This window comes from Protopterus annectens, chromosome 13.part0 (genome assembly GCF_019279795.1).
Source record: "Protopterus annectens isolate FY-2018-M chromosome 13.part0, PAN1.0, whole genome shotgun sequence".
Lineage (NCBI taxonomy): Eukaryota > Metazoa > Chordata > Ceratodontiformes > Protopteridae > Protopterus > Protopterus annectens.
The window spans coordinates 499065322-499088275 of NC_056747.1; the positions used below are offsets into that span (position 1 = coordinate 499065322).

Sequence of the window (22954 nt, forward strand, 5' to 3'; positions counted from 1 at the left end):
ACCTCTTCTAGCCACACCAAAATCCTAGGGATACAAATGACACAGGTATGTAGTCATCATGAAGGTGGGGCATGTATGACAGCAGGGGGCATTACTGCTGTGCTTGAACAGCAGTAGGCAGGTAATGGCAACATGGTGTATCTGTCACTAAATAACAAGGTTCCATATCCATCATTATGTACATCCAATCAAGTCTACTGATACAGTCATGTGACATTGAGTAATTAGTCAGATGTCCCACCCTCTTTAGCAAGTCAGGATCTACCAATCATAACTTTAATGTTTTTAATTAATGAGTCAAACTACTTGAGACACATCAGTTAGTACATTGCAGATGTCTAAAGAAGTTGTTAGAATATTATATTTCCCAAGTAATATTAACTGTTCATGTAAAAAGATCACAAACGTGTTGAAAACACCTGCATATTACTGGATAGAAAATTCAAATATAGATAGCAAGAAACTAGAATGAACTACAAAACTACAGTTACCAGCAAACATAATCCTAGAAGTTGTCAAGCACACTTACTGACGTTTCCTGATTCTGAAGCTGGATGTTCATCCCCCTCTACCAGCATCTCTTACAAGAAGAAAAGCTAATCACCTGATAAGGCAATCTTCCTACTTTTCTATATTCATTCAGGCAATGCTGTATTTAGCAGGTCACTCCAAAGTGTGAAAACAGTCTAGTTCTTTCCTATTTTTTATTTATTTTTTTTTGTAAATTAACACACGGTGGTGGTGCTGCGGTAACGTTGTCGCCTCACAGTATGATGTTGTCCTGTTCGATTCTCAGCAAGACCGTCTTCTGTGTGGAGACATGTGTGAATGGGCGTACCTTCGTTGAAGGTTGTGCGTCAGGGCTGGCAACTCGGCGCGTAAAAATCTACTGCCAATCATTAGCGGAACGGAGTTCCGCTGTGGTGACCCCTAACCGGGAAAAGCTGAAAGGCACAAACACATCTGTTTGACAGCCACCTTACATGAACACCAACTCACCCACTAAGCAAATTTTTCTGATTTCACTACCCTTCCCCCCAAAACCCCTCAAATACATGTAAACATATTTGAATAGCTACAGGCTCGCTCCCACAATGACTGCTGTATGGCACATCTTCCAGACCACCAACAGGAGTTTACTTTCTTTGCTATTGACAATGTGATGGTTGTTCCTCTTGGGGCAAGCACTGCGACTTTGCTTCAGCTAAAGGAACTAGTTTGGCAGCTGAGGCCCAATGCCTCAGTTTCACCAGGGTTAAATGACTCTGTTTCCATTTTTAGTGTTTTAAAGATGACGGCTGCTGTAGTTTAATCATTTTATTCATATTTATTTGTGTGTACATTAAATATACAATTTATATACTTTATACATTTTTTATACTTTTTATACTGCAATATGGTTAGCATCTTAGTGAACGGTGCTGCTTGCTGTTTGGGTTGGCACATCCGTTTTCCTGTTTTTATGTGATCTTGGAGTGTAGTGATTTAATCTTGATTTAACATTATTGACCAATTAATTTCATCACTGTGCCTCCTATTGGTAGGTTATATGTATTTAATGTATTAGGTTTCACCAGAAATCACTCTGATGAGTTTTTTTTTTTAAATGTAAAGACAAAAGCTTTCAGTTTTCTTTTTGAATAAACCAATTTACAGTTTTGTTGGTGGCATCCGTGCTGAGATCATCTTAGTATATCCTGTATAAAACAAAATAATAAATATTGCTGTGGTTGTCATAATGGAAAACAATACAAGCCATATCAGACTGGATCCCACAGTCTGGGAATCTAAAATGTTTCCCACCTTCTTCAACACCATAATGGATAAACCTCTAGTAAAGCACTTACCTGTATCTTAGACCTGTCATTTGTAGCCTCCTCTTTGTTTCACTAACCTGAAATATAACTCTCCCAAACCGGAAATATAGTCTCACTAGCAATTTTATAGTACAGATTTTACAGGTTCTTTAAAAATAAACCCAGTCAGATAAATCTGGTAAACAAAAAGCAAAACAAATAAATAAAATAATCAAACCATTGCAGTGGGACATTTAATTACTGAAGTATGAACAAAGTAATACAGGAGTACACATGTAAATAAATTAAAAAAATAAAACAAGCAAAATACATCTTAAGATTTTATGATCTTCATTAACATCATCTTCTTTATTAAAATGAAAGCATATAAAAACACAGTAATTACTGGATTATGACAATCAGTAATTTACTAATGCAGTACAAAGGAAAGGGCTATAGCATTACTGTTTTGTCTCAATAACAGTTCCTTCGAATTAAAAGCTGTCAACGTTTATTTGTTACTGCCCTTAAAGTGGCATTATTATGCCTTAAGATGGTAAGATTCACTGGGTATGAGTATGAGTGAGAATTATTTATGTAACTCCAACTGCTATGTATACTGATATTTCCCTTTTCTTATTTTCAGTCTTGCTGTTTGTCTTACTTACTAGAATTTTTTGCTTTAACTCAAGGACCTTATCAATGGCAGTCTCTTCAGATTCAGGCACAAATACATGATCATCTGTGTTTTCCCGAAGGAGCTTCTTTTTATAAAGGTAAGGAAATCCAGACTTTTTGTTATATGCATGGAATTAATGCCTAAGAGTATCTTCATTTGAACCTTGAATTGTAATATCTAATTGCGTGTGTGTGTTACTGAGATCCTTTGTACATCACAACTAGCTTTGTGAAGCTACTGACCCTCTTCACTACTTCTGCCTATTTCCGAACAGATGTTTGTGACTTCTCCCTCTCCATGTTTTGATTTAAAATGGATTCATCACCAGGTACCAGATAAAGGGGTTGGTTGCTTAATAATTTAGAATCATCAGTGGAATACTGATCTTGACATGGTCCTTTTTCTTCAGATATATATTCTCTTTCTTTGTTTTGTGAAGAATAAGCATCTGAAATAAAGGAAAACATCTTAGATAAGAGTTGTGTTACTAACATTCCATGTTAATAGAGTAAACATGATACCTAGTTATTGTTGCATCAATATTTTAGATTTTGCAACAAAGCAGAATATACAATCTTAAATATCTACAGGACAAACTAATGCAAAGTATGCACATTTCACATTTTTGTCAACTGTATAGTTACTACATGATAACCTTTCACAATCACTGTGACTTGGGGTCCATTAACCACTTGTTTTATCAGTTGTTGATCCATCATATTTTAATGTATGCAAGCCCACTATCATCCCCTGGAGACAGTTTATGAGCATTTTGATTCACATGTATCTGTTCTAAATGCACAAGATATGTAATAGACATAATATCTTGTGTTTCAACATTTGGCAAACAAGGTATATGTATACCATTATGGAGCATGAGCAATAATATTTCTTTGCAATTCTGCAGATTAATTACACAGACAGGAGATGTTACTGCCTAAAGTGAGTATGATTAAAATAAATACAAAAGTGTCTGGTGTAGTACTTCATTCTTTTAAGTACTTATCTCCATGTATTATGAATATTATAATTATCAGACAGAAACAACAAAATAAGTCAAAAATATTCCATTTTCCAGATGTAGGTGACCTATAACTTAGTTAACCAGTTATACATCATTTAAAGACAATAAATATAAGGACCATACTGGAAAGACAGACAGACTAAACACACTGCTCGTGGAGACTGATGATAAAAGTAAAGAAGACACTGCTGTCTAAACAATTCTAAGTGAAAAATAAAAATACATTTCTTGTAGAAAATTTAAAAAAAAGACATTTAGGGGTAATACACTTGACCCTGTTTTTCCGCCTTAATTAAAAGGGACAGAATGCTAAAGTTCCACTCACATAAAATCCAGGTATTTCTCTGACGGACAGAAGAATTTGAAGCTGGTAAGAAGATTCTGATGCCACGTTTGCTCACTTTATAAATCACCTCAAGCCCCTCACTGTTAGTATGATAAGAGCTCCTGATCTTGAACTAACCTCAAAATGCATGTATGGTTCTCCATGGATAACAGACTTGTAGTGCAAGGAACACTGAGATCGCGCTACAATATTTGGAAACCAGTTAAGAGCTATTGGTGCGAGACCTGACATTAACAATTGTCAAGCACCCTGTGTTGAAACTGTTAAGGTCCAGTCTCAGGCTAGGCAGAAAAATCTGCCAGCACTGACCAGGAAATGACAGCAGCTGAACAAAAGATTTGTTTCCACCTGCTGTCTGCACCGGTAATGTGTCCTAACTTCCTCTAGAAATTTAGAAAGTTGCTAGAATAGCAGGATGTGTTACCATGCATTTTCTGAAGGATACAAACTCTGAACCTGAAATGAATGTCACATTTAGTGACTCCAATCCTCAGTGGTTTGTTTAAAAAAACAAAGATTTTAATGAGGAGCAGATCAAAAATAATAAGCAATAATCTGGATGCACTATGAAAATCTAGACAGTTGAGAGGCATGAAAGGTAAATGCAACACGCTGCCTTTCTGATAGCATCTGTTAATTGTTTTACAGCTTTGAAAGCCAGCAAAACCCTTAGCATCCCCCCCTGTAACTAGTAATACATGGAGCAGATATAGCTTCATGCACAACAAAGGATTATGATAAGAGTTTCCAATCATAAACTTAAATTATGTGTTCTCAACATGGGTGCTAAGATTAACTCTCAAGCTTCGCTCTTGAGGTGAATTTCTTGGCATCCATGTTTCAAACACATAATAAACAGGTTATGTTCAGTGACCCAATCATAATCTGTTATGTAGTGCAATGAGTGCTGCAATTAAACTCTGAAATCGAGAGAAAAATAAACTTGTTCCTAACCACTATTAAGATCAAGCCACATACTAAGGACTAAATGTGGACAATGCTGGCCAGCAAAGAAAAGTAGCAGAAAGTAAAACAGTTTGTAAAAGCTGTTAGAAAGTCAATCTGCCACACTTATAAATAGAAAGTGTGGCAGACCAACATGGCTTAACATCACTTTGTTTTCATCTGCTGTTCATAAATCTCAACCTTCTATCTGCAGAAACAGGGACATATCCAGATATAAGCAGCCAAAATCAGGGACAGGTTTTTAAATATTACTACTACTAACTTGTGAAGTTGGCAGAATAACAGCAAGTGAATTAGCATGCATTTTCTGAAGTCTATGATTTTATTTGTTGTTACTTATAAGTATATCCCACCACCTTTTCTCATAGAGTTGGCCATTTTAGGAGGAGACAGAGCAGATTTTGAGCCAAAATCAGTAATGTCCCAGAAAGTAAGGGACAGCTGAAAGGTGTGCTATTGTCTGATTGACTTTAGTAGTGGTTTTCAAAGCTGGTAAAATACTTTGCACTCCTATACTTTTGTTTCTATAGCTGGTAGTACATGGAGCAAGTAAAGCTCCATGCACTAAAAACAATTATCATCAGGTCTTCAATCATAACCCTTAACTATGCATTCTAAACATGGATTCCATGATTCACCTCTCAAACGTTAGTCTCTAGATCATTTTTTTGTCATCCATGTCTCAAGTACATACTAAGTTGGTTGATATGATCAAAGATTCAATCATAGTCCTCTATGTTAAGCACATTTCAGCACTGATAAGCTCTAGTCTTAAGCACAGAACAACGCACAAAGCATTTCACAGCTTTAAAAGCTGTCATGCACTTTGTGCTGTTAAAACACAAAAGTATAGCAGAGTGAAATAGCTAACAGTTTTTAAATCTGTCCAGTCACCACAGTGACACTGCTTCTATCTGACATCTGTGTGGCAGCACTATGCTTTTATGGCCTTCATAAGCTGTAAAACAATTCACAGTCTTACACTTTTTCATCTATAATTTTCTCAGCAAGAAGTTTTTCACTTATTTTTCACCTCGAGCCTTCTTTGCTGAGTTTACATGTCCTCTCTGTGTTTGCATGTACTTTCTCTGGGTGTTGTAATTCTCTTCCACATTTTAAAGACATGCATTAATTACATCTACTGGGAACTTCAAATTGTCAGTAGGTGTGAATGCACACATCTGAAACGAAGACCTAGCAATCTACTTCTTTTTCACTCCTTTGCCTTGAAAATTCTGTCTGCTATGTCACTCTAAAGTCAGCTGTGAGTGAGCAAGTGAGTAGTACATCAATGCAGCTAAAGCTCTCTGTACTACAACAATTAGGATTGGGTCTCTCTGATTATAGCTAACTAGTTATGTGTTTTTAACATGGATGTTAAGATTCACCTTAAGAGCTTTGCTTCCTTCCAGTCTTAAGGTGAAATTTTTAACATCCATTGGGAAAACACATAGCAAGCTAGTTATGATTAGAGATCTGCTCACAATCTTCTATAATGGTACTGCAGGGAATGATAGTTATACCAGTTGCTGCTCATAATTTATTATTCTGGAAATGAGGAAATAAAAGATGTATTCTTTATCAAACCATTCAATATTTAGTTATAAATTTGACTTTAAATATTGAATATCATGAAATGAAATAATTGTTTCCTATTTAATTTACCAATACATGGTTAACTACAGAATGGATAAACTGCATATATTCACTAAAGAACAAAATCTTCAGAGTTTGTGTCATACTGGTAAACTTGCAAGTACCCATCATCTGTGAGTGTTTGTACCCTATACCTCAATTTAGTTCATAAGTTTGAAAGTATTTACTAGGCTGTTGATCTGCAAGGATCTTACATTCTAATTGTATTTTGTAGCTATATATTCTGCATGCAAATAACCCAGAGATATGCCAAACAAGGATACATTGGGACATTTACATGTCTCCTCTATATGTGACAGACAGGGGTGCTAAACAATGAATGAATTGACACTTACCCAATGACTGATTCATCTAAATTACATTTGAAAGGATTAAAATAAATTATTTGCTTTATGTGGAGTGGTAGAAGGTTCCACAGAAGTGGTATTTTCTGTGATACAAAGCTATCCCACCACCATGTTCTATTTAATTTAGAAAACAGATTGAGATCCCTCCAGTGCGTGTTTATGATACCACTGAACCTCTGAAAGTGTAATAAGTTTAACAGAATAGGGTCTATAGAAGCTCTAAACACAAGGCAGAGGCTGCAGCTTGGTAACCTGTAGGATATACTGAAGAGGCACAAGGCTTTGAGATGGTTCACATAGTTTTTATGATTTAGAGCCTTGATTTTTTAGTGAGACAACACTGAGGTTGTGCCAGCTCTGACAAGTGTTTGAACAGGTAAGTAACGAAAGGGGCATTATACTCAATGATCGGCATAAGAAGTGCCCAGTATGGTGGAAAAACTACATTCCTGGGTCTGGATGCAATACATTTAGCTATAAGTTGTGCAATGAAAAAGAACTGCTATACAACAAAGGATACATGGTGATCAAAAGACAGTTTGTTGTTGGCACAGATTCCCAGTTTCCTTACCAAGGCATGCATTTTCAGTGGTGTGTCATCAATGTGATACTTACAAGGAGAGTCAGGTACGCTGAAGGAGATGATTAAGCACTTTTTGGCATTTAGTTTTCTCTCGTGGTTTGACACCAGATATTTGTGTGGAACACCCTATTAACATTAAACAACAAACACAAAGATATGGGGGTACAAATATTTTAGTGAGTCTGATCACTTGCACACTTCATTCTAAGTGTAATTAAGTCTTTTAGCATCTGAGTAATCTAATACCACATCAGTCATATTGCCATACTGTCTACAGATAAAATTTTAATTCTTACATTTAAAAGTGACTGTGCAGTTGTTAGCACTGTTGCCTCACAGCAAGAAGTTCTCCAGTTCAATTTTTGGCAGGGTGCCTTCTGTGCAGAGTCTGCATGTCCTCTCTGCAGTCACATTGATTTCCTCTAGGTGCTCCAGTTTCCTTCCACATTCCAAAGACATACAGTAGGTGTACTGGACACTCTAAATTGGCCATAGGTGAGAGGGTGTGCATGAGTCAGTGGTGCAAATGAACTACTGCAGCAGAGCTAAGCCACCCTGTGGTTTAAACCTTGTCTCAAGATGATTGTCACTGCAGAAGTGACACCCTGACCCTATGTGCAAAAACAGGTGGAGGAATGATGGATGGTATGTTGCACATAGCAAGTTTGGTTCGGACATACCCTGGGATTCAGGAGACACAGCAGGTGTGTTTGTAGTGAGCCCCACTGTTATTTACCTTGTTTGTGTGATGAGGCTCATAGTTCATTAACAACTAAAAATGGGGGAAAATCAGTGTAAGATGGGGAACTTATTAGGTATCCCACTCAAAGCTATACCAGGGTCTGTGATAACAGCATGTAGTTCTGAGGTGCAGCTGCAGGGAAAGATGAGGAAAAGCAATGAATATCAGACATGCACATGTCTTCCAGAGGTTCTGCCCAGTCATGTGCATGTGAAGTGGCAAGAAGGACAAGTCATGTAGAAGCCATAAATGGTCATTATACTAAAATTCTCAATTATTTTTTTTTACCAAATTAAAGGGGGATATGAAAATATAGTAAAGTAATGAAAAAGGAGGAAGCATGCGCATGCAGAAAATAGGACATAAAGTGAAGGCACACCTTGAAACTGTCACCTGAAGACAGAAGGATAAAGCAATAAGGAATTACAGTAAAGGCCTCAAATGAGCCATGGATTTTAAACACTGTTTACATTAACATATTTTTTAAATAATTTCCAGTTTTAGCAGGGATGAAGCTGAAGTTGTAGAACAAATAAAGGTGTCCCTCCAAATGCTGTACAACTGAATGTTATAATGTCTAGGTAAGTGGGAGAAGAAAGTTCGGGAAGTAAGAGGAAGGTAAGAGAGTTAGAGTGTGTAGCAGTAGCATATAAGCAAAGAAGACAAACCAAATCAACAAGGGATGTGCCAACACAATGAGGGAGGGAGAACACAATGGAAAAGAAGACAGCAGACAAGCAGAGGGTAGACAGCAGTGTTAGGGAGACTGGGCAACAACCCAAGGTAGGCATAGTTAGAAAAGGGAGGGTAACACCATGATGGGGGATAGGATGGGGTTGTGCTTCTGACATCCTTGCTGGTTGCAGCTTTGACCCAATGGGAGCTTACGTGCCATCTTCTGCCATTGCTTCTGGGCTATGGAGAAAGAAGCAGGAGTGTGTAAGATCCTTGGATGCCATGCAGTGGCAGTGGTTATGTGTAAGTAAGGCACTGTTACTTACTGTACACCTGTAGTGCTGCAGCTTTAACCCTGGCCTCTCACCACTGTACATCTGTAGGCAGTGTTACTTACTGTACACCTGTAGTGCTGCAGCTTTAACCCTGGCCTTTCACCACTGTACATCTATAGTGCTGCAGATTTAACCCCTGGGCTCTCACCCCTGTACATCTGTAGTGCTGCAGCTTTAACCTGGGCTTCTCTCCACTATGCATCTGTAGTGCGGCAGCTTTAACCGTGGCCTCTCACCACTGTACATCTGTAGGGCTGCAGCTTTAACCCGGGTCTCTCACCACTGTGCATATGTAGTGTGGCAGCTTTAACCCTGGCCTCTCACCACTGTGCATCTGTAGTGCTGCAGCTTTAACCCAGACCTCCCACTGGCCAAGGAGGTCAGGATGGTGTCATTTTACATAGCTATAATGATGGTGGTATTGATTATCAATGTGCAGGATGATCATTGCACTTGCACGAGATGTAAGAACAGATTTACCAGCCTCTGTTTCATATTAACGGCCCCTTCTGCCACTCTTCTGGTAGCTGATGGCTATGGTCATAGTGGAGTAATGCTACTTTCAATTGCTCTATCATCAGCAGTGAGCCTTGCAAGGTGCAGTTCCTTCATCTTCAGAAGACATACTTTCTGATGGAATTAACACAGAAATATGGCTGGTATCTTGCAACAACATCTGTACTCTGGGTTGTCATCTGCCCAGCAATGTGGAATAACTCATTTGTGTGACCTGTGGCAGGACAGTCAAATATCTGTATTGTATTCCATATTTGTACTTTGGACTGCAATGTGTGAAACATGGCAGTACTGCTGCTATTATATATCATGAATACAGTGTGCAGTACAATGACTCCATTTCAGTCAGGTTAGATATGGAATAACAAATACCCCCTTAAGCTACAGGGTGAGCCATATGGTGAATTGTGCATGTACAGTGCTGCCCACAGGTACCTAGGCATGTGCACGATGCCATGTAGAACTAAATGTGAAGTTTGGGCAAGCAACGTGTCATGCAAATTGAGCAATTCAGACAGAGTAATTAGTCATGCCCTCATTTTCATAAACATCACATGCGTTCACCTGAATTTGTATGACATAAGCACAAGGGAAAGCAGTGAGCACCACTGTGCTATAAAATAAATCACATAGCTGGAAAGTGAAAAGTTGCTACAGGTGACTCTATTGATTGCTTAGATGCACTGGATTCCAATGTATCTGCTAGTTTTTCAGCTTCAGTTTTTCAAGTGCAGCTATAGTTAGCTGTTGTACTACTTGACTAGCTAATAATGTAGCTTCTACATTACTTTTATGAGTTACTGAATGGGGGAGGGAGAGTGGTAGTACAAGGATAAGTTAATTGTTGAACTAAAGGACTATTAAGCTTAATGGGAAAGACACCCAGGAGGAAGTACCCACAGTATCTGTGAAGACATTCTGGCTGGCCCTGCAGTATCATTTTGTGTCAGAGCATTTAACTGTTTCATAACTTCTAACTACAGCACATGTGCAAAAACCTTTTTTGCAATGAGAGGAAACATTCACATTACCAAAGTGAGTGAAAGTGTTAAGGCTTTTGGAGTGTGGAGGACATGTCAGTAATGTTATGGGCCTGATATTAGGTAGACTGGAGAGATAAATATAATTTTCTGAGGACACCTGGGCACTCTCACCTACGATGTTTATGGCTGAGTTACTATACACCTATAATGCAGGTGCAGGTCATGGTAATCTCAATGACATATTGGAGTATCCTTCCCCTACCCACAAGGTGGTCATACTGGCACTAGCCACTCCATACTCTCCCTCCACCATGCCAGCTCTACAGCCACTTGGTCATCCAGTCTAACTCAGGTCATCTGGGTTAGAGACAAAGCCTTATGCCTTTAAGCTATGGAGCATGCTGAATCTTTGTTTTCTAAGACTGTGTGACAGATCTATCAGAGGACAGCTATAAAACATGATAGAACTGAAATAGCTGAGGAACTACATATTAACTACATGTAGCTGTAATAACTGGCACATCAGAAGTTAGAGCTGGTAAGGTCATTGAAGGGGATAGTTCTCTAGACTACCAACAAACTATAACACTGAGTCTATGTATGACACTTACTCTATGAACCCTGGAGATGGAAGAGCACAGAAAGATGTAACAGAGCATTTGCCCCAAGAAAGAAAATGCAAGGTTTCCACCTCCATCATAAAATGAATAACATATTTACTGCACATTGTACTGAATCTCAAGGCACTGTTCTTTCAGATCTAAGAGGTAATCGAACATGCGCAACTTCCTTCACAGAGGTGTAGAAGTCTCATACTATTTATGGATTTTTTATAATCAAAAATGCCTTTTTGACTTTTATTATAAATCCTTACCCCTGACATATTATGACTGTCAGGGAACTGATGACTTTTCACGACTGTCTCTGGTCCTTGAAAAACTCATTGCTGATCAACAGATAAATCACCTCAAAATTTGTAATGTAGTAAAAAATTCCAATCATGCTTCAGAAATAATCACCCTGCAATAGCCAATCTGCCAGGCCATTAACTGTTAAGTGATGCTCTCATGATTAATGATCAGTTCTCTGGAGCCCTTGTTATGTTGCTGGACCTTACAGCATATACACTGACATTTTAAGCCATCAAATTCTGCATTACAGGCTTGACAAATGTGCTGGCAAGTATGAGACTGCAGTTAAGAGAGTTCAACGTACAGCTTTATTCTCTGTATAATTAGTATGAGCTTCCTATTATGTGTCATTTCTATACTCCCTCTGGGATTAGTTCTTGGACAGATTCTACTTACTAAAAATATTCTTTCCAATAGGGCTCTGTCATTTCTAAAAGTAGTAGTCCTTTTGTCAACGTGTTGACAGCATATATATAGCTTGATGAAGCTGTGAAAATCCAGACTTAAAAATAACTTCACCAATAAGTGACAAATATCCAGTTATTAAACATATGCTTCACAAACATTTTATAAAAGCACCATTCACTGTAGAATATGGCAAGGAATATTGTTGCTACATTTAGTAAAATTAGTTCATTTTCTACTGTTTATCTTTAGTTGCAAGCAGTACCTATAAGTAAACACTATGCAAAACATCTTGATTTGACTGTGAATCTTTACTGTGACCCGCTCTTACTTTATTACTCAAATTACTTAAATATAAAAGTTAGATTTGTGGTACCTATGCCGATATATAATTTCAAGGGATTAACATGTCAGCATGATTAAGTGTTCTTATATTTTCCTTTTGTAATACAGTTCTCTTGTACTGATGATATACATTGCACCACTGATGTAAATGTGGTTTACACATTTTTGCAACACTAATGTTGACAGATTTTAAACAAATAAATCTATCAAGAGTGCACATTTGCAGATGTCTGATTGCACCATGATTGCAGTGCTTTGTATAAACACATATTCTACATATAGTACCTTTACTATTCTCATGTAGGCTCTTATTTTTAAAAGTCTGCATTGTTGTTGTTTGTCTTTCGGCTTTTCCTGGTTAGTGGTCGCCACAGCAGAACTCCAGTTTGCTAATGATTGGCAGTTGTTTTTTATGCACTAAAAAGATGACAGAGCAAAACTAAATACTTATTCAGTTGCAGACCTCTCACAGACAGATACATACACAGACAAAATCAAAAACACAGACACAGACAGACAGACATACACACACAGAAACACCAAGACCACATCATGTGGCTGTTGTGTGTAACACTTGCTAAATAATTTGCCACAAAATGTCACATATACACTGCTGCCACGTGACAAAAGCTTGAAAACAATACAGACCATCTATGCTGGAAAAAACGCCTCTAGGACCTGGAAATTATTAAATAAAATACAGACCAATTCAAGGTAAATTCAGCAGCAAAGAGGAACCTTGTACGAACCACTAAAAAAAAATCATCGGTATTCTACAGATTACAAAACAGACTTAATATTGTACTTTGCTACTGAGTTAATAAGCCTTTCTATAAGAAGCAGCAGGGCAGGTACAGAAACACCACAATGGTAAAGTACAGTTTACTCTATTAATGCAGCAGTTGTAGTGGTATATGCAATGCTGATGACCAAGGCTCCCTTACTATGCCAGCACCATGGCAACAGAAGGAGAATGAATCTCCTGATTAACATGCCACTGTTGACTGTGGTAGGACACCCACAGAACTAATGTGGGTGGTGTGCACAATAGTTTACAGTAATGTAATAAAAGCTTTTAGGAATCGTCTTTGTATTTTGGAGCTGCAGAAGTAAAACAGGTACACCTGAAAGTGAGGAATGCAATTCCCAATCCAGAATAAACGTAATAAGTTTTGATGAGTTTTCCTGTAGCCTGCTATTGTTTGGATAGTGGCATTAATGTGGGGCATTTTACGGCTCTTTTTTTCTTTTCTCCCTCCAGACACTTGGCTGCCAATAGCTCATCCTCTCATTCACTAGGTCTACTGGTCAAACTTTAACCTCCCTCTAGCTCAATGAAACACATCTGAGGTGTCTGTTAGCAGATCAAAGACACAGGTACAGTATCATACTGTTGCAGGGGGAGTGAACCCTAACTCCTGTCCCATTATATTGCCCTTGCCAGTTTCCCTGATTACTGCCCCCGGGAGGTGCATGCAATCTTTCATGCAGCTGAAACCCCCTGACTAAGAGACTCACCACAGAAAGACTAGTTGCCTCCTTCCCCACAGGACAGATAAGCAGACTTCAGTCACTCATTATCACCCCCCACTCTTGGCCTCCCCTGTGCCCACGCTACTAACTGAAGTGGAGTTCCTTTCAAATAAGAGTTTTATCCCTCTACAGCATGATGTTACTGAGAATGACAGCTCAGTTAAGTGTAAATGTATGTATGTGTATGTGAAGTGTGGTGTGGTGTGTGTGTGTGTGTGTGTGTGTGTGTGTGTGTGTGTGTGTGTGTGTGTGTGTGTGTGTGTGTGTGTGTGTGTGTGTGTGTGTCTGTGTGTGTGTGTGTGTGTGTGTGTGTGTGTGTGTGTGTGTGTGTGTGTGTGTCTGTGTGTAAACACACATAATAAATTAACATAGAAACATCATAATCCTGTCAAAAGAAGGTGGTTAGACTTTACAGACAGATATTAAGAAAGATGACAGAAGTGTTTGAAACTAAATGTGTGCAGAAAGTGAGGATTGTTACGGACAAGGCTTTACCTAAAGATTGTTGGTGGCTTTTCAAACAGGTATGTTTAGTTAGATAATTTAACATCTTGTTGAAATTCAACATGCTGTGCTGTATTGTGAGAGCCTGCAATGCACTTTTGCTTTATTTCTTCTGCTCTTTTTTTCCACTGTGAGGGGTGTGTGGGAGTGGAACTCCCACATGGAGGATGCAGTGGGCTCTGACCCCCTGCAAAGAGAGATTTTTTTTTTTGCTCAACATTTTCAATGTTTATCTTTCAAAAAAAGAAAGTGAACCAATGTAATATGCTACATGTCGGTAAACAAAAATATAATCATTATTAACAGTTAAGAAAGAGAAGCAAGGGAGCAGACAGATATCAGGTACCATGCAGCTTTATGCTTCACAATCCCTGGTGAAGGATGAAAAGCAGGACAGAGGTGCAGGACTAAATAAGTTTTAAGATGGGCATGCCAGTAAGTAGCAAGCTCAGTCTTTGACCACAGCAACCTCAAGACATTGACATTGATGTTACATCAACCTCAAATACGCCAAAGAAAAAAGAAGCATTACTGCATGGGAGCGAGCTCCCAGCAGGCTTTACTGGAAAGGCTCACCCAGACTCTGCAACAGTTTGCTATGAGGGAAAGGTTAGTTTGCTTTTTATTTCCTGTATTTTGTATTACTTTATTGCCTTTTTCTATTTTGTATACTGTGATTTGTTTTCTTTACACTGTGTTTTACTTGTATTCTGCTTTTAACTGCATATTAAAACTTGAAAATAGATGACAGCTCTGTCTCTTGTGAGTCAGACAGAATTTTTTGCCACCCTCCCACCTTGTTACTGTTGTGTTCTTAAACACCACTGTATTTCTAGTTGCCTGCTCCTTATGTTAATTAGACCATATATCTCGTTTCCTCTCTGCTTTTACTGGCTGGTGTGAGTAAGCACAAAAGTATCATTTTGTGAAATCCCTCCCCTTCAACTATTTAAATGTATTGGCCATCCTACTGTATTTCATAGTGCCAGAATACAAAAGTGCCCACCCACTTTCAGTCAATCTTGCTCTTTTAAAAATAGTGTCCTCCACTAAAACTTAACTTTTTAAACAGCTAAAACCTAAGTTACCCACTTTCATATCTAACTGCTTAGTGCACACTACAGTGTTTAGGATAAACCATTTTTTATCTTACCTTTAACCACCTATTGCAAGACCACCAGGTATTGGAGAGCCTACATTCTGCCTCTCAGTATTCATCTTGGGTTTAGTGCTTCTGTTTTCTCCTGGTGAGAGAAGGCGTACAGTGACATTATTTCCTGGAGAGTGCTGATCGCCAGAAAGCCTAATAACTGCTTTATAGGTGACAGCTTGGAATCTGTGCTTATATTCTGATCCTGTTGAGAGTAGCAGCAGAGTGTATTGATTTCTGACTGTTTCTGGTTGGAGAGTGAGAGTCTGTGTGTAATGTACCTAATTGGTCTGGTTGCTATTTGAGGCATCTACCAGAAAAAGGCTACAAGCCTACAGACCCTCGCATCATCTGGGACAAGGCTCTACATCAGCAAACAGGCTGTGGTCTGCTTTTCTTCTTGTGACTGGTGCTAACATTTTGCTCCTGGTGAGAGAAGAAGCAAAGGAGTACTGTATTCCAACAGAATGAAACTGTGGTGAATCCAGCATTAGTAGCAGCCAGGAAGTAGCCATTCATGCGACTCCCCTCTTTTCATCATTCTTGACAAACTAATTCTTTGTTTTCAGCAAGTACTGCTTGATTTGTTTCTAACTTCAGAATATCTGCATAAATACTTCATCCCTAAATTTTCAGGGTCTACATATTAGTTTCCCCTCAAGTGTTTGGCAGTGCTCTTTACAGACTCAGACAGCGTTTTGCTGGAGTGGAGTCGGTCAACTACGATACAGAGAAGTGAAAATTTGGTGAATCAAACTAGAACCATCTGTATATATATATATATATATATCTATATATATATATATATATATATATATATATATATATATATCTATACACACACACACACACACACATATATATATATATATATATGTGTGTGTATACATGTATCTACTTACTGCTGAACTCACCACTGACCCCTCCTTATCCCAATTCAAAAAATCCCTTAGGAAATACCTAAAAATGCAGTGGCTTTGTCCCTGTACTTCCTGCTGAACTCACCACTGACCCCTCCTTATCTCAATTCAAAAAATCCCTTAGGAAATACCTAAAATGCAGTGGCTTTGTTCCTGTACAAACCCTGACTAACCCCCAAGCAAACATAATTCATAAATGAGAACCTCATTACAAGAATAAAACTCTGACTCTAACTGTTTAAAATTCTGCGTATCACCCACCTACTGGAAAGATTTAAAGTTAACACTGCACCATGTATGATAACCACCTTAATATATGTGTTTTCCTTTTTCAGATGAAATCTTTAACTATTTCTTTCTCAGCTACTTGTTTCCAACCTTTGCTGTGTGTATGTGAGAAAAACCTGTACCTGTGTGCACATATCGTTAAACAAATCTCAGTTTTGTGATAACTCACTGTAATAATTTCACTGTATTTATACTTGTTTTTGTACATTTGGAGCTTTTCTTATATATATATATATATATATATATATATATATATATATATATATATGTATAGGTTTAGATATACAGATAGATATAGATATGTATACATACAGAAAACTCCCTAGAACTTTACCTCAGCTGTAGCAACGCCCATCAAACACATTTTGACCACAAACAACAAGACAAAAACATTCAGAATCATAATTAACAAACCAACACCTGATAATTTTCTATATCGATGTCTTAGTTCCCATACTCCAGGCACAGAAAAAAGTTTACACTACTAATTTGCTCACAGTTTTATTCTGCTGAATGGGGGAGGCTACTGAGAAGTTTGAATTGAAATGGCCTGCAGGATGCATTGAGGAAGGAATATCCAAAGGTCTCAGCCAGGAAGGAACTTTAAGCACTAGCTTATATAGGTATGGCAGGTGTGACTATTTAGCAGTAAGAGTCCACAGGAGTTCTGAGGGGAAGTTGGAAAATTAGTCTTTGGATAATTTATTTCATGTTTTTTTCCTCTGTTTCTTCATGTATTAGAGCAATGACTGCTAATGCACAGCTTCCAGAAGAGGACATCCCTAATTTCAGTTGTGTATGATCACAGATATTTCTCTTCTCAGCTGGAAAATCCATTTCAGATTTTGGAAAAACTATAAGGCATCTTTTTCAGATCAGGACAACCACATAGCCTGGAGCTCATAGAAACAATCAAGGTTTCTCAGGCTCTTTCTTCTCCTTCTCACCTTATAATTTTTCTTCAGTCAATCAGGTATTTTGAGTTGGATAAGCAATAAGGTGGTTGTGTACTACATTAACATGGTCATGTTATTGTCTTCTTTCTTTAATGGCTTTGTATTTCTGCAGTCAAGAAAAGGCTTTATGTTACAGCCCAAGCAAACTCTGAGCAGATAATAACTGTAAGCTGGGCCTTGGCAACCTTTTGATGCAGTACTCACAGAGCTATTTTTCATCAGGACTGACAATTATAGATTTGCTTTCCACAAGAATATGTTAATCTTCATAAGATGAGTTACCTAAATCTATGATCAAGGGTTACCTCTCAGCTTCTATCTCCTTCCTATTTCCTCAGCCTTCTGATCTTATTCCAGCCTTTCAATTGTTCCTTTATGGAATTCTACTGATGTGCCAATGTGATCACCATATAATCCTAACAAAAGAAATGGAAATAGCTGACATTTTCAGATCACTAACAATAAAAGCAAATTGGGTGTTTGTTATGTATGACTGTCTTCTAACAATACTCCAGAAAGAATTACATAGGTTTTTATTCTGCCTGCAACTGAAATATTAAGTTATTGCTGTGACTGGGATTAGTAAAGAATAAACTAAGGGAACTTGCGGGATGTTACCAGAGCTGAAGACCACTTACAAATATCAGTACTGCCTAACAAAAGCCTCAGTGTGAATAAAGAATGACAGAAGTTTCCTCACCATACCACTGTACTTTACCTGTTTTTCATTGATGACCCTGAGTCTAGCTCAAAATTTGAATCTTTACTTTCTAAAATCTGTGATTTTGTTTTAATAATATAGGGGCTTATAGTCAAAGTAATAATCTCAGCCAATAACTCATTCCCTCCAGTACAGCTCTTTTTAGTGTGCACCTTTAACTCCCATTGGGTGTGGCTTGAGCCTTTAAAACTAAAGTTATCACCTTACAGTTCTAACAAATATTCATTGATTCGTTGAAAGAGGTCAAATGTCAGTGCAATTGTGCTTGCCATCATTTATGCTTCAAGATAAAATATTTTGATACCTTTTAACTAAAGAAAAATGGTAATGGATGATAAATCTGGCTGTTTCAACTTTAGTAAGACACAAATGATAAAAAACACTCCAAAACCATGAAATACCAAGATAATCCTTTATTGTAGAGTAAAATAAAAAAAAGAATAAAATCTTGAACTCCTTAAAAACACAAGTAAAACTTTCGTCCTAGGGCTTCATCAGGCAGATGTCAATGTTAACTCACTTACTGAATTTAAAAAACAGGTGATATGACTCAATGCACCTGTTTGCTTAATTCGTGTAGCACGGGTTTTAACGTCACTACCACATTTAATGCAGGTGGTATATGAGCTCTTAGCCTCAAAACCACTTTAATTTCTTCATTTCAGTAGGGTGAACAATGTCACCACCTCATAATGATTCAAACATAGTACTTAAAATCATAAATTTAAAAGTATGGGTTTCACAAAATCATAAGTTTAAAAGTGTGGGTTTCACCAGTTTTAAGCATGTGTTTATATAGTGCATTAGTAGCAATACACTTCTTTTAATGTTGTAAAGGTGATTTCCAATAATTTTTTGACCTTCCTATTTGTTGTGCCCACATAATACAAGTCACCAGTGTCACAATTTGCATATGTTGTTAGTTTAAAATCACAATCATAAATAGTGTGTTTAAAAGATTTGTCAGTACAGATGTTATCACAGTAAACACATTTATTGCATTTGAATGTCCCTTTCTTGGTAGTGTTGAAAAGCAAAGAATGTTTTGGTTGTTCCTTGTAACATTACTTATTCTTCAGATTCAGAGCTATTTTGTAATTAAACATTGGTTTAACAGAAATAACATCATTTAGTTGTGGAACATCCATGAGAATTAGCCGGTATTTGCATATTATTTGCTAGATAGCTGGAGTATTCTTGTTATATGTAAGCATGCAGTAGGATGCACATTTTTGTTGTTATTATTGACCCATGTTTGAGCTTCATGGAAGAATATTGCTATCGCCAATGTATCTCTCCTATCTATAAGTTGCCGTTGAATTTCTGAGACTTTGTATGCATTATAGTCTCTATCAATGAAGTCTTTTGCAACCAAGTTCCATTGCTCTTGGTTGGGTATTCAGTTTAGTTACCCTATACATTTAATTTGTCACAACATTATTAAAAACAAAAGAAGGATGCATGCTATTTGATGGAGGTAGCTGTTCCATTTGACCAGTTTCCTGTATAATGCATTTTCCACCTGATCTGCATATTTTTTGGATAGTGTTTTATCCAAAAAAATTGATTTTCTGACTTGAAATTTCACTTTTAAATTTTAAAAATTAAGTTGTATTCAAAATATATTCAAAGAAGTTATCAAAAGATGTTGATGTCCCTTGCCAGATGAGGAAGAGATCATCTACGAATCTTTTTGTAGAACATTATTTTATTTCATTGTGGGTTGGTTTCTGATGATACATATTGTCTCTCCCACATGTACATAACAACTTTGATATACATTTTAGCTGCAGGAGTGCCCATTGCAATGCCTCTGCTCTGTTTAGATATTTGTTTTTGAAGAAGGAAGATATTGTTAGTCAGTACTTGTAGTAACAGCTCATACAATAGGTCAATATGCATTTCAGTATATGTGGAGAATTCACATAAATATTCTGCTGCATACTGCATCACAACGTGATTGGGTATGATGCTGAATAGTGAATCGGCATCTAGTGTAACAAATATACACTTACTAATATCCTTATCTATGGTCCTTTCAGACATCTGGCAAAGAAAGCCACCTGTGTTTTCAATAATTGTGCCAGTAGTTTCTAGACTAATCTTAAGTTGTCAATCAAGAAATTTAGAGACAGAGGTTCGGTGATGCAACCCTGGACTGATACTATTAGTCTCATGGGGGGATCAGTAACAGACTTGTGTATCTTTGGAGTCCCATATATAAAAGGTATATGAGGAGAGGTGGTGAAGATCTTGTTCAATACATTTGTCAGCATATAATTGATGTATATAATCAGTAACTTTCTTAATAATCAATAGACAATCTCTCTTAGTGATAAATGTGTATTCATCAGTATTCAATAGCTGTTGCATGGCATTCATATAGAAAGTTCTGTCAAGCACCACTACCCCTCCATCTTTATCGGCAGGTTTAATTACGATTTCATTATTCACGAGTGACTGAATAGCTTGGAATTGTTCAAAGGTCAGGATGTGAAAGGAAATGATGTTTCTCTGTTGACAGAGCTGATAAACTTTATATTCTACCGCCTTTTCAAAAGTTTGAATAGTAGCATTGTTGTGAGTATAAGCATACTATTTCCTCTGTAGTGATGTTCTGGAGTACTGTCATGCACTCCAAAAGGAGCTTCAAATTTAAGGATCTAATCAAATATTTAATCTCAGAAAGTGTCTGTGGTATATCAGTGCTTTGTTCGGGAATAAACGTCAAACCCCTACTCAAAATAAAATGTTCATGTGATGTTAAAGGGTGTTTAGAAGAGTTAAATACTAGTTCCATTTCATCTATGTTCATGTTTGACTGCATGTAACTGGGTGTTGATTCAATTTCTTACCCTTCGATTTGTTCCTGAAACTTTTGCTCCACTGACGTGCCTTTGGCATGGACAGTGGTTGTCACTCCAAACTGGGAAAATCCACCGGGTCTAAAGCTCTTACTGAGCTAGCATCTATTATCAGGGGTGAGTCAAAAGTATCAGCATTCATTTGTTGATCTGGGGATGTGTAGTTTTTAACAACAGGTCATTCTATAGATTCACTCCTACCTTTAGGCCAGAAAAAAATGTGCCTATAAGTCATTTGTATCCCATATTAATTCATGTTTCTTCATTTCTATGAGCTTCTATTCAAAACCAGTTATCCTATCAATTGCTTCCTGGAGCAAATTAGTGTGTGCATTGAGCTCAATGTTTGCAATCATTTCAGAATGCAACGTTTCAATATCCTCAAACATGCTGATTTCAGTTGGTTCAAGAAATGCATTCATTAACTCCATGTAGTTAAATGAACCACTGAGGTTGATAAGTTGTCAGCATCTTAAGAGGCCTGAGTACTTGTTTCTGAAAGTAGGCATCTTTAATATTCTTAACCCCCTCGGTACAATTTTGCTTTGCAAGTAAACATTAAAGCTGAAGTGTTGCCACTGCAGCCATTTGAAAAGCTTAACAATCTGCTTAAATTGCTGATTTTTTTTTGCTTATACTGTAAAAATAAAAACATAAGTCTGTACCTTGAGTATTTAGACCTCCAATGTCATAAATAAAGGGTTAGTTTGAACATCCATTAAGTCATGAATTGTTAGAAGCATATGGGTAAACTAGAAACATACGCAAATGCTGACCCAATGTCCAGCATGTGGGCTTATGTTGGCATGATAAATAGGAAGCTCAAAGAAAAAATTGGAAATCACCTTTCCAACATCAAAATATGTATTGTTACTAATGCACTTTATAAACACATGCTTGAAACTGGTGAAACCCACAGTTTTAAATTTATGACTTTAAGTACTCTGAGTCATTATGAGGTTGTGACATTGTTCACACTACTTAAAGTTGTTATGAGCCTAAGAGCTCACATACCATCTGGATTAAATGGGATGGTGACTTTAAAAACCACACTACATGAATTAAGCAAACAGGTGCATTGAGTCATATGACTTCATCACCTCCCTTTAAATTCCGTAAGTGAGTTAACATTAAGATCTACCTGATGAAGCCCTAGGGTAAAAAAATTTACTTGCATTTTTAAAGAGTTGAATATTTTAATTTTATTTTACTCTACAACAAAGGATTATCTTATCTCATGGCTGCAGTGTGTTTTTTTAATAATTTTATTCTGATACCTTGTATGTAGCATGGTTTTGGAATTATTAATGCAAATATGAACAAGCAATATTTGATGCCTAAAGGCACAGTAGGAGGTAAGCGCAGAAATGCATGGAGGCATTCTCAGTTGCAATGAGTTAAAGTCATTGACTTATTTTACTTCAGGAAACTCATTCTGATCAAAAAATTATTTTAGTTCATCAACTTTTAAAACTGAAAGCTCTGATATTTAAAAATTGTGACTGATTTCTGGCTTTCATTTCTAATTATGTTTGGCTCTGTTCCTGATTCTAGAGATACAATTTTGAGATCTATATTCCTTACCAAGATGGCGCATCTTGCTGGTGACATTTTTAAAAGAATTAAGGGCCATCCATCTGAGTCTCCAAGGGAAAATCTTACTAGTGCAAAGATGCAATATTCCCTCCTGGGGATAAAGGATCAAAAGA

The 22954-nt window shown here is 37.3% G+C and overlaps 1 protein-coding gene across 1 annotated transcript in view; it reads right to left on the reverse strand.

The window, feature by feature from the left end:
- Positions 1-2130: 2130 nt before the first annotated feature.
- LOC122787923 (dynein beta chain, flagellar outer arm-like) overlaps positions 2131-22954 on the reverse strand; it is a 5188001-nt gene continuing 5167177 nt past the window's right edge. The window contains exon 100 of the mRNA XM_044054850.1: positions 2131-2923. Coding sequence (XP_043910785.1) covers positions 2736-2923 — 188 coding nt within the window. The 3' untranslated portion in view covers positions 2131-2735. The remainder of the gene's footprint in view (positions 2924-22954) is intronic.